General features: G+C 40.5%; 1 protein-coding gene across 2 annotated transcripts in view; it reads left to right on the forward strand.

Moving 5' to 3' along the window:
* The first annotated feature begins 352 nt into the window (after nt 1-352).
* AEBP2 (AE binding protein 2) overlaps nt 353-19,764 on the forward strand; it is a 54,474-nt gene continuing 35,062 nt past the window's right edge. For both annotated transcript variants that reach the window (XM_076342442.1, XM_076342453.1), the window contains exons 1-2: nt 353-1,013; nt 19,544-19,751. In XM_076342442.1, the coding sequence (XP_076198557.1) occupies nt 364-1,013; nt 19,544-19,751 (858 nt within the window). In that variant the 5' untranslated portion in view covers nt 353-363. The remainder of the gene's footprint in view (nt 1,014-19,543; nt 19,752-19,764) is intronic.

Raw genomic sequence — 19,764 nt, forward strand, 5'->3', positions numbered from 1 at the left:
CGAGGCAGGGTCCCCGTCGCCCAACCGCCGGGCCGCCGCCCAGCCCCGCCCCGCCCGACCGTTAACGCCCCTCCCGCGCGCCGCCTCTCTCGGCACCCCGCGCGAAGGGCCGCCGCTCCGCCCTTCCCACGTTTCTGTCCCCAGGCGCGTTCCGTAGCGCGTGCGGCGGCGGTCCGAGCCCCTCCTCTCTGCGGCTCGCGCCGCCGCGCGATTGTGCGGGTGAGAAGGGCAAGGGGAGGGAGCGCCAAGGGGGGGGGGAGCGCGGCCGCGCGCACGGGCCGCGCGCACGCCCCCGCCGTTGCCGCCGCCGCGCGCGCCCGGCCCCGCTCGGCTCCGCTCCGCTCGCAGCGACTCGCAGGCGCCATGGCGGCCGCTCGCAGCGACATGGCGGAGCCGGAGGGGTTGCTTCCCGGCGAGGCGGCGGCCGCCGCGGCCGAGGAGGAGGAGGCTGGGGCTGGATCCTCGTCGTCGCCTTCGTCCTCGGCGGCGGCGGCCGCGGCGGAGACGGAGTCGCTGCTGCTGCTGAACGGCGAGGCGGAGAGCATGTCGGAGCCGAGCCCGGAGAGCGCCAGCCAGGCCGGGGACGAGGAGGACGAGGAGGAGGAGGAGGAGGAGGAGGAAGAGGAGGAGGAGGAGGAGGAGGAGGAGGAGGGCGGCGAGGAGGAGGAGAGCAGCCTGGTGGGGAGCAGCAGCACGAGCAGCGGCTGCTGCAGCGACGAGACCCGCTCGCTGAGCCCCGGCGGCAGCAGCGAGGCCGACGCCAAGGAGGAGCCCAAGGGCCCCCGGGGCAGCCAGGAGGACGGGCTGGGCCGCGGCGGCGGCGGCGGAGGCGGCGGCGGGGGGAGTAGCTCCAGCAGCGTGTCCAGCGGTGGCGACGAGGGCTACGGCACCGGCGGCGGCGGCGGCGGCAGCAGCGGCAGCAGCAGCTGCAGCGCCACGTCGGGGGGCCGGCGGGGCAGCCTGGAGATGTCCTCGGACGGGGAGCCCCTCAGCCGCATGGACTCGGAGGACAGGTCAGTGCGCGACCCGTCCCCCCACCGGCGGCCGCCGCCTGCGCCCTTCCCCGGCCCCTCCCCAGGGAGCGGGGGGTCCCTCGGGTCCCGGGGCCGGTGGGCGCCATGTCCGGTCGCCTCCCCGCCTCGCAGCGCTGGGGAGGCTCGCCAGCCCCGCCGCAGCGGCGAAGGGGGCCCTTCTTTCCCGGGTGCCGACCGCCCCTCGCCCCCCCTCCCGGCCGCAGGGCCTGTCAGGGCGGTGGCGGGGGGCAGCCACAGGTTTCTCCGGCCAACTTGTGCCGGGCGGGGCGGGGGGCGGCCTGTGGCGGCGCGGCGGGCCCTCCGCCCCCGCCGCGGCTTCTGCTTCTCCAGGGTCCCCTCCGAGAGCCTGCCTGCTGCTTTTGGGAGGAGAGGGCGCGCCCCCCCAGCTCGGCACCGGGCGGCAGGCTGCGTGGGGGCTGCTGGAGCTGCAGCCGTCACCGTCAGGCGTTTTACGGAGAGCCCCGGAGCGGCCCCCGCTGCGGTCTGAGCACGGGGCGCTGCCTGTTCAGGTGGCGATATTTGGTTGCCTCTTTCCCCAGGAGCTGCTGATTTTTTTCAGATGGTGCTTTTGGCGTTCTTTAGGGTTGTATCTTGAGCTAACACGCAGGTGGGGTGTACTAAAGCTTCAGGATGGGAAATGATCTGTGGATGTGGTTTTACCTGCACCCCACCAGGCTCTCTGCACTAGAGGCAAAAAGCTGAGTGGTAACCTCTTAAAGCATAAGGGGAAAAAAAAAAATCTAGTTCACTAAAATAAAAAGGAGACCAGCCTTTTCCGTATTAGGTGTGCACAAGTAATAAGCATACACAGTATTAAGTGAGGCTCAGTAATTTGAGGCTCTAAGTCATTTTTGGATGAGTTCTGTAATAGTAAATGTAAAGATTATTTCTTAGGTTTTTGTATGTTAAAGGTATGCATCTGGTTTTACCAAGACTTTAGCTTGATTCTTGTGGAAAGGCACAACCAAATTCTCACACGTGGTTGAATTCTACCTTTCAGGTCTGGTTTAGCCTACTAAGTCAAGCATTTCAAAGAACATGGCTTATGGAGTAGCTTTCTTGGGTGGTGTGTGCAACGGTTTAATTGACAAACTGAAAATAGGATGAAAAATGGACGTAAGAGCAGTCTTAAAATGCTGTAGGTCCCTTTACTAATTAGTCCTTTCAAATAGTTTAAGAAACTTGTGCTATTTTTTTTTATTTCAGTTTAGCATTAAAAAGTATCAGACTTCCCTGTTACAGTTAAGTAACAATTACAATTTTGTTTGTACTTTCTTAAGGTAGTTTCATTGTTAAATGTGAAGAATTACGTGGTTTGGTCCAGAAACGTACTTTGAATGTATGTTGGATCAAATTCTGTGTAGCTGTACAAATATCCATATTTCAGAAGTGGGGCACCACTAGATCTAACCTCAAGTGTTAAAAACAAACAAATAAAACCCTTGTGAGTTAGTTCCCCAAAACCATGTAATTGGCCTAAAAGTCTTAAGACGAGAGAAAAAAATTCAGTTCTTTGGTTTCCATCTGTCTTTCGAGACTCGTAGGAGTCACATTTTCTTTCTTCCAAACTTGTGCAAGATGGAAAGGGGGGGTAGGTGTTGGGGTGGTTTGTTTTGTTTTTTCAAAAGCTGAGATTTTACGTGAAATTGGAAAAGTATGGGAGACTTCTGGAAGAACAACAAGTATGTAATGGAGTTTAAGATAATAGTTTCTTGTTTTTCATTGGACTAAAATCTAAATCCAATCCTGATCTTATCTGAGTGCATGTCAATTTGTGGGTTGAGGAAAAACCAGAAGTAACTTGCAGGGGGGTTTCTGGAAGTACAGCATCATTATGTCTTGCTTGTGCACTCCAGAGCTGGTGTGCTACTTTCTTTCTCTGTCATTGTTCTCATGGTTCTTTTGCTGTAGTCACACAGTTAAATCTATGTGTGTACTCATCGTTGCTCCTTTCCAGTACCATTGGTACAGACTCAGTTGCAGGAGTGGAACTCCTTGTGTTCAGTGGTTTAAATAAGGACTGGACCTTGTTTTTAATCTTTGCAAAGTTTTATCTTGAACTTCCAGGCTGAAAACGTGGGGTGCTGAGAGGGAATATTGTGCTGTAATTTCAAAGCCTGCTTGTTGGGTAGGAAAAGAGCAATGCTACCAAGAGTGCCATTTGTTATTCCTGGTGATCAAAAATTTCATTTTGTGTGCACTCCTTGCTGCAGCATGGTAGAATGCTTTATTTTTGCTACGTGTAGTCCAGCAAGTCATTTGCTTGACCTAGTGATCCAAATGATTGCTGCGGCTTGGAAGCCAGTCACAACATAATCTTGTGCCTTTTAGATGATCAGGCAGGCAAGCAGAGTGTTGCAAAAGGTAGGGGATGTGCTGACGAGCTAAAGAGTATGTGAAATACCAGGGAAGATCTGGGAACAGTTTAGACTTACAGGGGGATGTACAGGTTTATGATGATATATTAAAGTCCTTAAAAACTTAATCATTCATTGATTTGGTCACCTCTGCATTAAAATGTAAGTTCTGTAACTATTAGAGAATGATATTCTGTCTATTAAGTGATGCTTTATATGAAATTGTATATTGTACAGTACTTCATGACCTTTGCTGGCTACCCGTGTCTCTGAAGTCCTACGGAGCTTGGTGTCTCATCTCACAATGTGTTGTAGACTAAGATTACCTGGGGGAGGGAAGAGAGAGAAAAGGAAAGAGAGAGATTGAACTAACATGCTTGAATTTACAGTCCCTGGGTTAAGCGAGAGGAAGCTGGTAGAAGGGTATACTTGGTAAAGATTCTCCTGCTGTAGGCAGGTTTGGTAACATTCAGATCATGCCCCTAGGCTTGGGATTTTTTTTTCTTGTTTCCTCTTTAGAAAATTTGAATAAGTAAGAGGGTGTGGTGAGAGTGCCTGAATTTCCATGAGTGATCAAATTCCTCTTTCCCTGTGTATGGTCTTTATCATACTGCACAATTATCAACGTGTTACCTCTTTTGATTTTTGTTTTAGTGGTATCAAATATAAAATAAACTACAAATAAAACAGCTGAACAGGAAAATCTTGCATATGATCAAAATACAACTACTGTTCAGCAACTTCTATTACTAATGTTTTGAATGTATTTTGAGAGTATCTGCTAACAGAACAAATAATTTGGGGCATTACTGTAGGAAATTTGTAAGTATTTATAACAACACAGGAAATAAATACAATGTTGATGCCCTGAAACTTAGGGTGAATTTTAACCAGCTATTTCCACGCACATAGACAGACTTTTTACTTTGTTAAAACATATTTATCTTTCCCAAAAAAGCCCCAGAAACCAAAAAGCAAAACCCAAACTGATACCTAGGATAACCAGGTGGCATTTTCAGCTCAGTGGTATTAGTAATGAGAATTGAGTGCAATAACTAGTACTGGTACATATCTCGTTGATCTGTAATCATTCCAGGTTTTTCCTGGGAATTGTGCTAAGTTCCCACTACTGTGCTAAAGCTTGTCTACGACTTTTGAGCAAGCTTGAATCAGCTGGCTCAATAGTAATAGGCTGCATTCAAGTCTAGTTATCCTCCAGATTTACAGTTAGAACAAAGACTATTATCAGCATGTGAATGCTGGTAATTTTCTTGTGCCTTTCCCTAACTTCAGACATGTGCTGAAAGGATGGAAGTGTTTCTCCAGAGTTCTCTGGAGCAGCTGGTCTTATTACAATGCTGTGAAACATTTGATATGACTTTAAAAGAAAAAATAATGGTTCAGTTAACTATAAACACAGTAACCAAGTTTAGCATTGGGCCACAGGTACTGAAGCTAGACCTAAGCAGATGCATGGATTTGGGTATAAATCAGCTGATCTGAATGCAGTGAAGATGTGTTGAATGTGTTACTGCTGAACTGCAATATTTACTTACAAACACTTAGATTACTGAAATCATTTAGATATTGTTTACTGGATTATGGAATTGTATTTAAATTGAAAAAGTTTCATTATCAGATTTTGTTTGATTTAGAGAACAGTGGTAGATCTTGCAATCGTAATAAGATGTTTAGCAGAAATGTAAGTAGTAAAGCTAAATGAAGGGCTTTTATGTTCACCCTTGTGAATTTGTCTTGCATCTTTGTACTCTCACCTAGGAGTTACCCCTGGTCTTCCGTTCTTACATCATCTTTACCCTTCTTTAGCAGTTTATCCTTTGCTCCCGCTTCTTACTGACTAGGCAAGAAGCACTGAAAAAATGTTTCAGCTGGAGGTACCAGCTGTTTTGCTGACTGGTGTATAAGTGCTGATTGACTAGCTGGTAGGCCAAATGTAACAGGTTGTCGTTGGACCTATGTAGTAATCTTTCCCTCAGGCACAGCACTAACTAATGTCCATCTTTTCGACAGAGCGGGCAATTTGCATGTAACTTGTAAGGCTTGCTTTTTTTTTTTTTTTTGAACCTTTTCACGTTTACTGTTACTCACCAACAGAATCGGTTATTGGGAGGGACTGACTCAAAGAATACTCAATAATACTTCAGAAAGCTTTTAGGTATCTTAACCATATTAGACTTAGAATACTTCTAGAAATGTTATTCTGTTTCTGTGTACTAGGCAAGCAGTTTTGAAAACAGACATTTCAGAAAAGCTTTTCAATAATAAACCTTCTTGTGCTTCAGATTGTCAGGTTTGTTCATTTTATCGAGTGAAATGAGGCAGTATGAAACTAACAGGTTGAAAGATAAGAGATTTAGATGTGAAAAATCCAGGATCTAGGCTGAGTTTTTTTTTAATCTCATTTAAAATGAAGGCCTTCTCAACCTTTAATATGTATGCTGATTTTAAAGTATTAGTTACTAAAGGTTTAAATATAGTCTTTATCTAGTTTTTAAACTCTTAAAGGTGAAGAATTTTCAAGACTGCCTAGACAGTGACGTGTGAATTGTACGAGTGATTTTTATGAAGGCAGAATAGTAAATTTGAAATATAATCAGGAAGGCATATGGTACTAATAGGTATGCTTCATGTATCCATGTGACCAGATTAATAAGTGCTTCAGGCCTCTCTTTGCTGCATAGTCTCAGTTGTTCCTATCCAGGAAGTGAGGAATCATTCATTAGCACTTATGGCAAGGTGGTTAAGTCATTAATTTTTTTTTTTTTAGAGTGTGTGTAATATTGACGTGTCAGAGTGGGCTGTATAGAAGATTACCTGAGATTCCAAAATTCTGCTGAAAATTATATTTGCAGTGTTTCTGACTGCATTTATTGTTGCTGTTGTTATTTGCTTTCAAATTGCAAAATAAGCCCCTTGTTTCTGTAATGGTTATGTTCAGGCCTTTCTGGCACTGAAGAAAATAGTTTTTGATGGGAAGACAAAACAGCCCAGATATTTTGTATGGCGAGTATCTTTATTACTATAGCTGTTGGTTGGTTATTACTATACTATTACTATAACTGACTGGTTAACACGAGGTCTTTTTGTGAACTCGTTGAAAGAGCTGGGTATAATGAGCTGTTATAGTTATTGTAGTAAGATGTAAATATACTTCATAGAATTTGAGAAAAATATTTTCCTATTCAGTGTAAGAGATAAATGTCATTGCTTTTATGTTGGATTTGTACATCCACACAGGTCTACGTGCATTTTGTTTAATTTTGTGACATCATTAAGTCTAACTTCTGAATATGAGGTTTGGTTGGTGGGTTGTTTCAGGGAATTTCCTAGGCAGTGGTGGAAAGAACTGTGGTGGTATAATTTTTTTTTTTCTTTTGTTTTTTTTTTTTTCCTTTTCCATTTTCCAGTTAAGTTAAATTGGTTGTTATATGCAGCCTGAACATCCATTTGGCAAAGATGTGACATCATGCGTTTCTGGAGTTGGTCACAGATCAAACTAACTTTTTTGGATGATGCAGTGGAAACGTTCTACCATAGCCACTCTCACTCAGATCTGCACAGCTTTCCAATAGCTTTACTATATTTGCAACTTTTTTGAAAAACACTATCCAATTAGAGAATAATCGTGGGGGAATGAGCAGTATGCAGAGCTAGCATGGAAGACAGCAGTGTGGAAGTACTCCTAGAACCCATTGCATTGGGGTAGTTGTAGAGCAGTCTATTATTGGGTAGGAAAGTGGGGATATGGCATAGAAGGGAGCAGATGGAGCATTAGATAGGGGAATAGGGATTTCTGGCAAGGGGGAGATGTGAGATACACACAGAAAACTTTCGGTATGATAGGGAATGAGATATGCCTAATAGCCTGAGGAAAAAGTGAGAGCTTAACCCAAAGGAAGTGAAAAATTGGTCCCTGCCGTAAAGAAGCCAAGTAATTGCAGGGAATCCTTGAAACAGGTGGGAATGTAATCTCCAGTTAATTTGTGCAGGAGAAGGGAACAGAAGAGAGTAAGGAACTCCTTTGTGTGAACAGTGACTTTTATCTACTCTCCCACTTGCTATTAAAAAAATATGGTGGCATGACTTGCAGAAAAACAAAAGTAGTAGTTTTGGAAAATTCTTCGAGGTAGAGGTTTCTCTGTTTTGTTATCTATCTATAGATATATCTATACATAACTGGTTCCTTTTTATAACTTTATATGCATTCTGTCCAGAGTTGTTCATGTTTAGAGTACGAATGTGTTCAAATAGATTTATTTTAGAAAATGAAATGCAAATATTCCATGTTATGCTTGCTATTTATCATTGATTTTGTGATGTGCTAAGATAGTGTTTACAATTCTCAGATTATGATTTTGCAAAACTAAAAACCAACAAATAATCGGGGAAAAAAATTGAAGTCTCTCACTCAAGATACTGGTGTACTTTTTTTCCCTTCATGGTGTTAAAATGAAGGAAAAAAAGAAAAAAAGACCTGGGATTTCTTTTCCCATATCTAATTTTCTTCTCTATACTAGAATTTAAGATCATAAATATCTTTTGCTAAACTTCAGTTGCTAACATTTAATGGATGCTTTCTTTAAGAGAGGGTTACTTAAGGTATGTGCAAAAATACTTGATAGTGATAGAAAAGCACAAGACTTGTTATGATGTTGAAAGTCCTGTTGTCATCCTGATGCACTGTAGAAGAGTGCTGTAATTCAGATAGCTTGTGTAGTGTCAGAGGGAGTAAAATGAACCTAAGTTGTTTGAATTGAGGGACTTGTAAAAGACAAGATTATTGGCACATATAGTGGTAGTATCATTTATTAAGTACTTTACCTAAATAAGAATACAGCATAAAGAATCTCCACTTATTGTTAATGTTCCATGCAGCATCTTGTACAAATTACTAGTTCCCCTGTAAAATTGCAGTAAAGTCCTTATTTTGATCATTATAGTTTGTTGTTCTGTAATCATCTTAGATTCCAAATATAAAAAAATCTTAAAGGTGCAAAGAAAATATTTTCATTATATACACAGTAAACAGAGAAATGTAAACATTTTTTTTCATTTGAAATAAAACTACTATTGGCATGTCTTTACGTAGGCTTCCTTAGGCTAACTTGCATGTCAAGTTGTAGATTAGACAATTTGTAGAAGTAGTAGTTAATTCAGTGTCCTGCTGAACAGAAATCAGACCTTAATTTATGACCTTTGTATTATGAATTGAGTCAATTAGTGGAGTTTTACTTTGCTGGTTTCTCTGCTTTTGATGCCTGGTTAATACTTGAAGTAGCAACCATTCACTGAGGTATAAATAGGCAAAGCTGCTACTTCATAGAATGCTATCCTATCAATGTATTTTTATTCTCTACTAAGTTGAACCTAACACGAGGGTAACTGAAACGGGGTTTCTTCTGTGCTTCTCTTAAGCTGTGCTAGTAAACATATGATTTTATCAGTAAAGATTGAAAATTATGAACCACTTGTTGCTGTTCCCTAACTTTCCAAGGAGATTATCAAGTTGAAGAGAATGTGGTTCCCAGAAATGAAAGTCAGTTTTATTTTTATCTTTAAGGCAGAACCACTTACAGTTTCTTGATTTGTGTAATCCTTTTGCATATGTAGTCTTTGTGCTGTCATATCACAAGGCATGCACGTTTAACCTGCTCTGCTCTCTCACTGCTCTTGTGATATTTTGGCATTCCAGTTTTCTTTGTGTTACCTGTTTTCTGTATGCTACAAATCTGGTGATAACCTGGGTTTGTGTTGTGTAAATATTACGAGCCCAAATATTCTAGGGCTAACAATCTAAATAATCAAAGTAAGGGATCCAGGAGAGTGGAAACAGCTCTAGAGAGGTGGTGATTCATAACACGTTTTCTCAGTCTTGTTTTGTTTCCTGTGCATGTTTGTTATTTTAAGTTCCTTTGATTTCTCTGTCTTGAAGAGCTTTTCTATCTTCCCCTGGTTTTATATTACCAGTCTGAAGTGTTTGCAGTGTTGCTCCCTTTTCTGGGTATTTATACCTAATCTAGACGTAGCTTTACTCTAAAATAAGCTGCTGCTTCAAAAAGAATTTCAAAACAAGTTTTTTAATGTTATCACTTGTCACGCTGTATAAAATTCTCTCCCTTGACTCTTTTATTCTCCACTGTGTTGATTTCTTAGTAGTCATATAACTATAGATATTCAATAAAGAATTTTGCCGACTTGTTTTTAAAATTGATTTATAAATACTTTGAGTCTTGTTCATTTTGAGAAGTTTTTGTTAGAATAACTTAATCTGTGTAAAGCATAGGTTTGATTTCCAAAAAAATGCCTAAGTGATTCAGAAGCACAAGTGCTTCCATGTGAGCGGGTGCTCTCTTAAATCAGTCCTGGAAATCATGGTCTTTTTCCTTTATCTAGAAATCGCCTTAATGTTGCTTTTACTTATTTAAAGGTATCAAGATACCTGAAGGCACTTCTGGAAAATGCTAGACCACCAAACACTCCTATTTTCCTTTTCTATCCCTCTTAACTTTTTAGTATTCTCTCTCTTACTTGCTAGGTTAATCCTCCCTCACTTTCACAAAGTAACTTTGCTGACATATGCAATTTTTGCCTATCCTATTTTTTTCTCCCTTGCCTCTGAAGAGCCATGGGGTCAGTTGTGTTGTCTGATATCAGGGGTCTTCGTGGACAGGAGCTGCAAGAGCAGACGTGAACAGAAGGTACTGCCTTTAAAACACAGTGGTGGACTTTCACTTCATGTAGTTCTGGCTTATTGTTTTGATCCAGGTATTCTAATTTCTTGTTGCCACATGAATTATCTTTCTCTTTGGCAGCTGTTTAGTGCTCTGCAATCTGTTCTTGTTCTGCTTTTGTTTTGGTGGTGGTTTATCTGCATACGCTATTTTTTTTTTTCTTACTGGTGGTAGATTTTCCTGAATTCAGAAGCTGATCATTATCAGTCATGAAATTATTTTGGATACTTTCTATTTAAATTAAAGACAAATGGTTTTCTCAGGAAAATCATAAAAAAATCCCCCTTAGAAATGTGGGTAGCTGAAGTTATTTTCTGTCTACTTTGAAGATTCTCTCTGGATTACTTGCTGCTTAGATGAAAAGAAACTGTAGGAGCTCTATGTGGCATTTCCATGCCACAGTCAAACTACATCCATTAAAATAAGGCAGACTGTTTTGCTTGTGGAACATAAATGTTTGATTTGGGGAATTAAATTGATAAATCATGGAAATTTAGCAGTAGGAGTATTTCTGTTACCAATGTGGATGCATCATAAAATACCAAATTCACCAAAGATGGGGAGAGGGACAAAAAAATCAGGCAAATGTTAAACTTCTCTGCTTTGTTGCTGGCTCATAGTGGTTGCTCATGTTTTGTGAACTCTTCATTTTTCTTTGGATCTGTTTTAATCTCACTTTTAAATTGGCATGATAGTTTGGAGAGCATAAAGCAAAGATTAATTTTAATCTGCTTGGACACCTGTGTATAGTTGCCTTGAGCACTGCATTTTATTGCATACTGATACCCTGATGCCGATGTTCTGATAGTAACTTCATAAAGAGGTTGGCATTAAATTTTGCTTAATATTCATTGAAGGTTAGCAAAAGTTAAATCTTAATACAAAAACATATGAACTTATTATTCGTCTTCTGCTTTCATTTAGGAGCCAATGTAGCAATTTCTGTTATTAATCAGTTGTCTCAAGTTCCGTTGTACCATTGAAATTGTTAGTGCCTAGAAACGACGTTTGTCCTACTTCAGTTTTTAACAGTCTTGGTCTGCAGTTCATATTGCTGGGTGGAATGTAAAAAAGTAAAAGTTAATCATGTGATGCTTCTTGGAGAAGGTACAATGGCTCCCATGTTGGGAAGTGATGGAGATTTTATAAAAAGGATAAATAAAATTCCTGGAGGAGCTTCCTATCAATGATGGGAGCTCAGGGTTGATAATTTGATCATTTTCAAGCTTTGTGAGGATTTATCTTCGCTTGATCATTGATTGCATTAGGAAATAGTGAGTGTAAATCCCTTTGAATTTGGTGGCCTCAAAAAACTGTAAAACTGCTAGGTAGTCTGTTGTTTTTGTGGAACTAGTCCATTGGCCAGAGCTGTACACCAGAGTTTTCCACCCGTTGTCTTGGGAAGGAATAGAGAATAGAGTAATGGGGAAACTTGCGGAGTTTTTGTTTTCACTCTTGACTTTTCCTAGTGAAATGAAAATAATGAGGTGCTGGGGTATGTCACTAGGCATGTTTTGTTTTTTTTTTTTCTTTCAATTTTTGTTCTGTTTTGACTTAGCATTTGTAATTGAATGATTGCAATTGATGCTGTTTGTTTTCTTTTGGGATTAGTACCTAGATGTGATTTGGTCTTCCATGTTGTAAAAGCTTTTCTGTTGTACTATAAGTTTTAACCCTTGAAGCTGCTGTAAGAAATTACTGTCATTCAGTGTTTCCATTATTCTGAGGTTTTTTTATCTGAGTGTTGTAGTTCAGCTTTCCTTCTTAAGCTTCCCTCATGGATTGGAACAATGTAGCTGAAGCTCCATGCAGAAATGAGAGGGTATTTCACTGACTACTACATGCTAAAGAAACTAGCAGGGTATTTTTTTTAATGCTTAAAATATTCACCTACTTCCAGTGAGGGTTGTATATTTGGATTCTTGAATGTTAATTATGCTTTTCATCTAGTCGGAGGCAATCTTCTGTGGATTTGATGCTTTATGACTGGATTATCACTGTGTACTTTAGAAGAAACTGTTTCTGAAGATTCCTCACTTGCATTAGTGTAATGTGCAGCTTGATGGCTACTCACTAGTGTTGGTTTTAGCGACCCTGCAGTGTGTGTTCACTGAAATCTCTGCTCGTTTTTAATTTGATGTGTTACAAGATGAGGTTATTTATTATAGGATCTGTCATAGTCTTTTCCCTTGGTGTTAGCTGAAATCAGCTGGGTCCTTTGCTTACCTACTGAACATCTGGGGACTGGAAGCTAAGCATTCTCGGTGGAGGTACTGTAACTCTGAAATGAGCTCCTGTTGATCTGACTGAAGTAGTGCTTGTTGACCCTCAAGGGCATGGTATAAGGCCCATCTGTTAGGTCTGAATTTTGCCTGAGGGAAGGTTACTTCAGTTAAGGTCTAGAGGGAGTATGTTTAGCAGACATTAAAAGTATAATAGCAAATTGATTGGGCTTTTGTGCATGTGTTCAGTGCCTGGCTGTACTATTATTTCAAGTGGACAGTTGCTAATGGGGGTCCATGGAAAGTAAAAATGAAATTATGCTGTTCTTCTTTAGTTTTTGTTGATAATTCCTTCTAGACTCCTACTGTGTGTTGTTCTGAAAGATTAACAAAAAAAGGGAAAGAAAAAATTTTGGCCGTTCTATTCATTAAATTCAATGGAAGGGATTACTTGTAGTAGTGACGAAATGGATGTCCTTGGAGAGCCAAGCGTGTCAGGAACGGTGTGCAATACACCGTTTTCTTTAATGCATTAAATCACAGGCTCGTTATATTTTCATTTGCATTTAACTGTACACAACAATTAGTGCCCAAATGTGCATGTGGTAAATTATGCGGTTTGAAATTTGTGCCTTTTAAATTGGGAATAACTTGGAGATTTTTTCCCTTATAGAAAAATATTCATATTTACATGACTCCATCAATGGCTTAATTTTGCTCAGATCCTTAAAGGAAAAGAATAATTCAGGACTTAAAATGCTTGAAGAACTTTTTTTGTTCTCTGTAAAGTGAAAATTACTTGCAACTTCTTATAAGTTTTTAGCTATTATCTTTTGTTTCAGTTTCAGGATTATTTTTAAATACAGTTTGGACTGGATTTAACCGGCTAGATGCATTTGGTTCACATGCACATGTAGATTGCACAGGTACTAACCTTTTAACATGAAAGTGATGCTAAAAATAGCTTAATCATCTTGATTATGAAGATGTATTATTTCTAGCTACAGGTAAAGTAGGTACAGGTAAAAATAAGACCTGAAACAGTGCCTCTGAGGTAATGATTCCTCTATTTGATCTTGCATTAATGTTGTTGCTTAATGAACACACTTTAAATGTCAGTATCATTTCAAAGCTGTTGATCTCTCTTGGTAGAGGGGAAAATTGTAGGAGAAGGGGAAAAAAAGGTCTGACTCTTCCAAGAAGATTCTGTGTTTTCAGTTCTACCTTGCTGCGTTTGGAAGGTGCTGCTTGCCAGTGTTTGCAGACTTGGTAAAATGAGGTGTGGGTTTAGTAAGGTATTTTAGAAGAGCATTCAGTTCTTGCCTCTAGAGTTGTGATTTTTACTTCAAGTTGATTCTGGTGCTTGGATTAGGATGAAAGTAGGGGTAACATAAACTTGAAGACTATGTTGTGCTTGCTGTAACAGTTTTAAATTTTAGTAATTAGTCGGTCTTTTGAATGGTGCTTCTTAAAAACAGCTATTGTGTATGCAGGCTCTCTCCAGCAGTGACTGTTTTTGATGCTCTATTGTTTGGGATGACCCCTGAGTTGAACTCTCTGAAACTCAAATGTCTAATGTTCTTCATCAGGCTATGGTCTATAGATCCATTACAATGGAGCTGGAGCCTGCTTACAGCTTGGGAGCAAACCCAGACCTGTCTGTCACTAGCAATAGGGGAATGCCACAAGCGCTTAAGTTCTACTCATGTCATTCTGCTTTGATAGTGGCAGTCAGGATTTAAACAGATCTCCCGTCTGGGGAAAAAGGGCTTAGAAAAAGGCAGAAAAACTTGCTTTAACTTATTTAGCTAAAAATTTGTTTCAATGTCTTTGTTTTGTTACTAGTAGTTTGCCAGAATGTCTATGTTTTCCTTACTGAGTTCTGTTTTCTCCTCTTTGATACACGCTATTACTTTCCCACTTACAGGCTTTGTGGATTTCAGATGAGAAAGCAGAAGGATGTAATTTCCATTACTGCCTTCCCTTTGTTAAGGAACTCTTCCTTCTCTTGGATCACCCCAAGCAGATAGAAAGTCAGATTGGATTGAAAAGCCCCATTCATAGATTGAAAGATAATCAGACGCTATTTCAGTAGTCCAGCCGTTCTTGGGCTGAGTTGATGTGCTTCCACTCTTTTGGTCAGGAAAAGACTGACGTGGACTAGATGGTGGAGTGTGTGCACACCTTACCCACTTGTACGTCCTGCCTTCACACCCTTTCTGAAATCCCAAGAAACAAAAAAGTGGGTGAATCAGCAGGTCTAACAAAAACATTGCTGCAGTTAAGTCATCGTGGACTGAGCAGCAGCCACAGCTCTTGACTATAAAACTTACCATCGTCTTTCTGCTTCACCTTGAAGTGGCAGGTCAAGGACAAGAGACCTCCCAAGTCAGTGTCTTCTCTGATGCTATGTATACTGCAAACTTTTCTCTGGAAAGCTTCCTGGTGTTTTCTCAGTGTATGGAAGACTAGAGAAAACATACACATGCTTGAGCTGTACAGGGCACTATGACAGAGAGGAAGGGTGTTGCTGGTCTTTCACAGATTCTCTTCACAGCCTTTATCTCTTTCCTGGGTGACCCAGAGCTCACTAAGTGAGAAAGACAGAAACTAATTCTAGGTTCTCAGTACTGTGAGGCACCTGATCACCTGAAATATGTTGGTTCTGGAGGCACAGAAGAGAAAACAAACAAACAAAAAAATCATTTTACAGTTTTATTTAATGGGTTATTTCTAGAGAAGGAATGTGTCAGGGCAGCAAGTTTCTTGCACTTTGGCAGAGCCTATCAAGAGAACCATCAGAAAACAGTGATCTCTTGTTGTGTGACTCCGGGCCATTTTGGTTTTTTGTTCTATAAGCAGTTTAGCTATTTCTCTAGTAGGTCCTGTTACAGCAATATTCATCTGTACGCTTTAATGTCTTACACAAAGTTCTTCAAACTAGAAGAAAGGAAGGCATTCCCTCTTAAATAAAATACTGATCTGTTATCACTTACCTGGATTTGAGTTACTTTTTTTCCCCCCCCATTTTTAGACTATATCTTGAATAGATGATAGAATCATAGTCCAATATAGCACTTCATCCTCAATTTCCAAGAAATTCTATATGCTACTACTTGGTTTAAGTGCTACGGGTAACCTTTTTTTTATTCCAGTTCCTCTGATACTAAATTTTGGTATCGTGTATGCAACTCTAATCTGTTAGCCCTTAGCAAACACTTAGGCTATTAGAACCAAACCAAGCAAACATTTAAACTATAACTGAATTGGCTTTCTAAGTGTTATTGGTTTCTTATGTCATTAATAACCCTACTTAGCAGAATATTTTTTGCTGGATCAGTATTACTAGTAGACTTCTACATATTTTTCTCCAAAAACCAAGAGTAATTTTCTGCAGGTAGGATAGCATATAAAAGAAAAAAAAAGCCTAAGTATTTGCATTCCTTAGGCTGTAAAATTGGAGACCTGTGATTTTGTATCATAAGGTGGTCTAGGTATGTTACATTGCATTTGCAATATGAAATAAACTCTCATGCTACAGGTTTGTCAATTTGAGGTTTTTTTATCTCTGCTTAGAGAAATTAACCAGATTGCATGCCTATGAACCAGAGAAACCACACACACGATGCATGAGTGCGCGCTTCTGCCCCCTCCCCTCTCCCCCTTCCTTTCACAGAACTTTTTCTGGGTTATGTGTTCTCATTGCTTTCCTGCTTAAGACCAGGCTGTAAAACCAGGGAACCCTTGAGAGAACTATGCTAAAGACCCCTTCATAGCCTATCCTTGTGGTCACCAGCACCATACCTCTTCTTAGTCGGAAGTTTGTTTACGCCTATTTGTGGCATTTTTGAGAATGGTACTAATGCTGTCAGTGGATGTAGAAACTCGGACTGACCGTAAATAGCTTGGAAGTTCGAGCTCCTACTTGAAGTACTGTACTTTGGTACCTTTCAACTGTGACAAAGTTAGGGTTACTTACCCACATGAAATGGGCTGAGGCAGCTATTGCATGAGTTCTGTATCTGCAGTGCTTTGCCATCCTTGGTTAAGCAGCTTCCTGTTGGAACCACTGATCTGTCTAACATTACTGTATGCGACAGAAGTGGTCAGGCTATGTGCCATGTTGTATGCATTCAAACCTACTTCTAAGTACTGATTTTGAGAAAACTGTATTTGGATAATTCAAACTCAGGTGTGTGTGGCATCACATTTAGTAATTTATTCAATTTTCCTATCATCCTGTTGGTAAACTTTGCTTTCATAACACAGTTTTACAGATTTTACTTTTGGGGATAACTTTTGGCTTAGGCATCAGCTAAGGAAGGAGGGAATGTCAGTCCCCTAGTTGCATCTATTGTGGGCCTGGCACGGTGGAAAAATGGGGATTGCTTGCAACATATTTTGCACTTAAAACTTCTGACAATTTCCTAGAGGGATCCTAAACTACTGTCACCAGTAGTTGTAGTTAGTGGCTGTTAATGCTGTTGGGACTGGTAGCTTCAGCTCAGTGCTAGTTGCATTTTCTTAGAAGTTTTTGGTGAATATAAGATAAGCTTTTTGGGAAAGGCAGCAATATGGAAACAGATTCAAAATTATATAGGCTTCTGTTTTCTCCCTTTATTTGCTAGTTGGAGATTGTGAGCTTGTATATCATGAAAGCAACCAAGACTACTTTGGGGGGAAAGGAGTAGGTGGGGAGGGATCATGGAAAGCTGTGTGTATTCAGGGTATTGAAAAGGGACTAAAATAAAAATAGTGGGCACATGGAAAAATGCTGTGTAGCAGCAAAGAGCCCCTATGACTTTCATGAGTAGAAGCCATGCCTTGTAAATCGCTAGATCATTTTTGAAATTGGGACGGGGGAAAAAAAAAAGCATGTGGCATTTATATAGTGTTTAGGAAGTATGTATTTGATATACTTTTATTAAAGCAAAAAGAAACATTGAGAAGGTCTCTAAAACTTTCTTTTTAACTTGGAAAACAAAGGCCTAAGAATGATTGGTCAGTTTTAATAACAGGAGGAGACTAACAGGTTGGAAGAAGATTTTTAAGGGATCTGCACTTGGGATATGGTAGTCAGAATTTTCATAAATGTTACCTTGCTGGTATATCTCAGATCAGAATTTGCTCATGAAACCAGATTACTTGGGGTAGTTAAAACTAAAGCTTAACCGGAGAGCATTGCTAAAGGTAATCTGTTACTTTGACTGAGGCAAGACGTTTTATATTGATAAATGCAGTGGAATCCACGTGGCGGGTGAGGGGTAGAAATCTCAACAAGACAAATACCTATGATGATTTCAAAATCTGTCACAGGAAAAAACTGCTAGCACAATAGTGATTAAAAAAAAGATACAGATAACATAAGAAATTGCTAGTAAAGGCTTTTAGAGCAAAAGAGCAAACATGCTAATGATATCTTCAGTTTTTGAATAACGGTGTAGCTTTTGTTTCATCCATCTCAAAATGTGTAATAGAACAATACTGGGTATGTAAACAGTGATGGTCAAAAATATGGAACAGCACCTATACCTTTAAAAGCAGAGTGCTTTAGCATAGTAATTATGTGCAAGAGGTGGGGGAGAAAAGGGATATGATAAAACTTAGAAAATCATAAATATTATGTAGAGCTGAATAGGATATGATTATTTTCTTTCTTTAAAGTAATGTAATTAGTGTTTTTTCCTTGCATTTTGCTCAGAAGAATATGTAAAGACACCTATGTAAAAATTACTGCTGCATACTGGGCTCTTATTAGCAATATACAGCTGGTCAATGGAAGTGTTTCTTCACCTCTACTTGGAACCATTAAGACTATGTCTGCATTACTGTGTCCAGTTTGGGACTCATCCCACATACTGACATACTGGAGAAGATCTGGTGGAGGGTCTCCAAGATGGTTAGAAGGCTGAAGCAAATGCTGTACATGGAGAGGCTGAGAGATTTGGCTTCTTCAGTTTTAGGATAAGAAGGGCAGGGTTATTGCTGTTTTCGGTGATCTCATAGGGAGGTTTAGCAAAGGAGGAGCCAGAGTCATCTCAACCCTACAGCTGCCAAGGATGAGAGGCAACAGACAGAAGTTGCAACACTGGAAATTCTGATGATATGTTGGGAAATTTTCCCCCTCCCCCACAACGAGGTTAATCAGACATTGGGAAAATTGTTCAGAAGGGTAGCAGAAACTCCAGCCTTTGAAAACACCCGTTAATAACTCAGCTAGACAAGACCACAAGCAATCTGATCTCACTTGCTCCTGTTTGAGCAGGGGATTTGACCACCTGATCTTCTGAGGTCCTTTCAAAGATGAACTGTTCTGTAATGCTGTGGCTTTGTGGAAGACAAAAACATAAAGGTCCTAAAAGGCAGTAAACAGGTTCACAAGGTAAAAAAAGGTACATCAGTAGCTAGTTAATGTTTATCCAGGAAGAACATCCATCTATCTCCATACTTTTTGCTTATATATGGAAAGAGCACACTCTGCTATTTTTTTCTGGTCCAGTTTGATACTTGGCTCTGTATCTCCTAAGACACAGAGCAGAATGGCTGATGAAAATGACCCCTGCTGGCTATGTATTCCCACTGCTGCTGCTGGCTTCTCTGGAAAGTTTAAAAAAAAATAAAAAGCATTAGTTTAGACCGTACATGTGATGGACACCATGCTGGGGCAAGTGTGGGACTACCTTAAACCTTCTGTAGAACTTCACTGCTGTATTCTTTTTAAGGATCTAGTGTTAGCGGTGGGTGCTGGGCCAGATACATCTCCGGTCTGACCCAGCATGCCCTTTTTTTTTTTTTCCTTTTCTTTTTTTTCCTTTTCCTTTTCTTATCTCCTGGGAAATAAAAATGATGAATGGCTGTTTAATGTAGCTTAAAAATGAGTTAATCACATGAGAGTTAATTTTCTGACAAGTCAGTGAATGGGAGAATTTTCCATCCCTCTCTTTTGTTGCCAGTGTCCAGAAGAAGTTATACGGTCGAGTAATAGTAGCTATTTCCTGACTGTACATTTGTTATAGTTAAGGTGGCGAACCACAATAAATAGTAAGTCTGTGTAAGATTTTCTTTTCAACCTGTCTAAATATATCTGAAACAAAACCCCAGAGAGCTATGATTTTTATTTGTTCTGTTAACATGCAACAAATACGAACTTTATCTTTTTTTTTTTTTTGTCTTAACAGCATAAGCAGCACTATTATGGATGTAGACAGCACAATTTCCAGTGGGCGTTCAACTCCGGTTATGATGAATGGACAAGGAGTTCCTGCCTCCTCTGCAAAAAGCATTGCTTATAACTGTTGTTGGGACCATTGCCATGCTTGCTTCAGCTCCAGCCCAGATTTGGCAGATCACATTCGCTCCATACATGTGGATGGTCAACGAGGAGGGGTTGGTGTCATTT

Source organism: Aptenodytes patagonicus, chromosome 1 (assembly GCF_965638725.1).
Source record: "Aptenodytes patagonicus chromosome 1, bAptPat1.pri.cur, whole genome shotgun sequence".
NCBI lineage: Eukaryota > Metazoa > Chordata > Aves > Sphenisciformes > Spheniscidae > Aptenodytes > Aptenodytes patagonicus.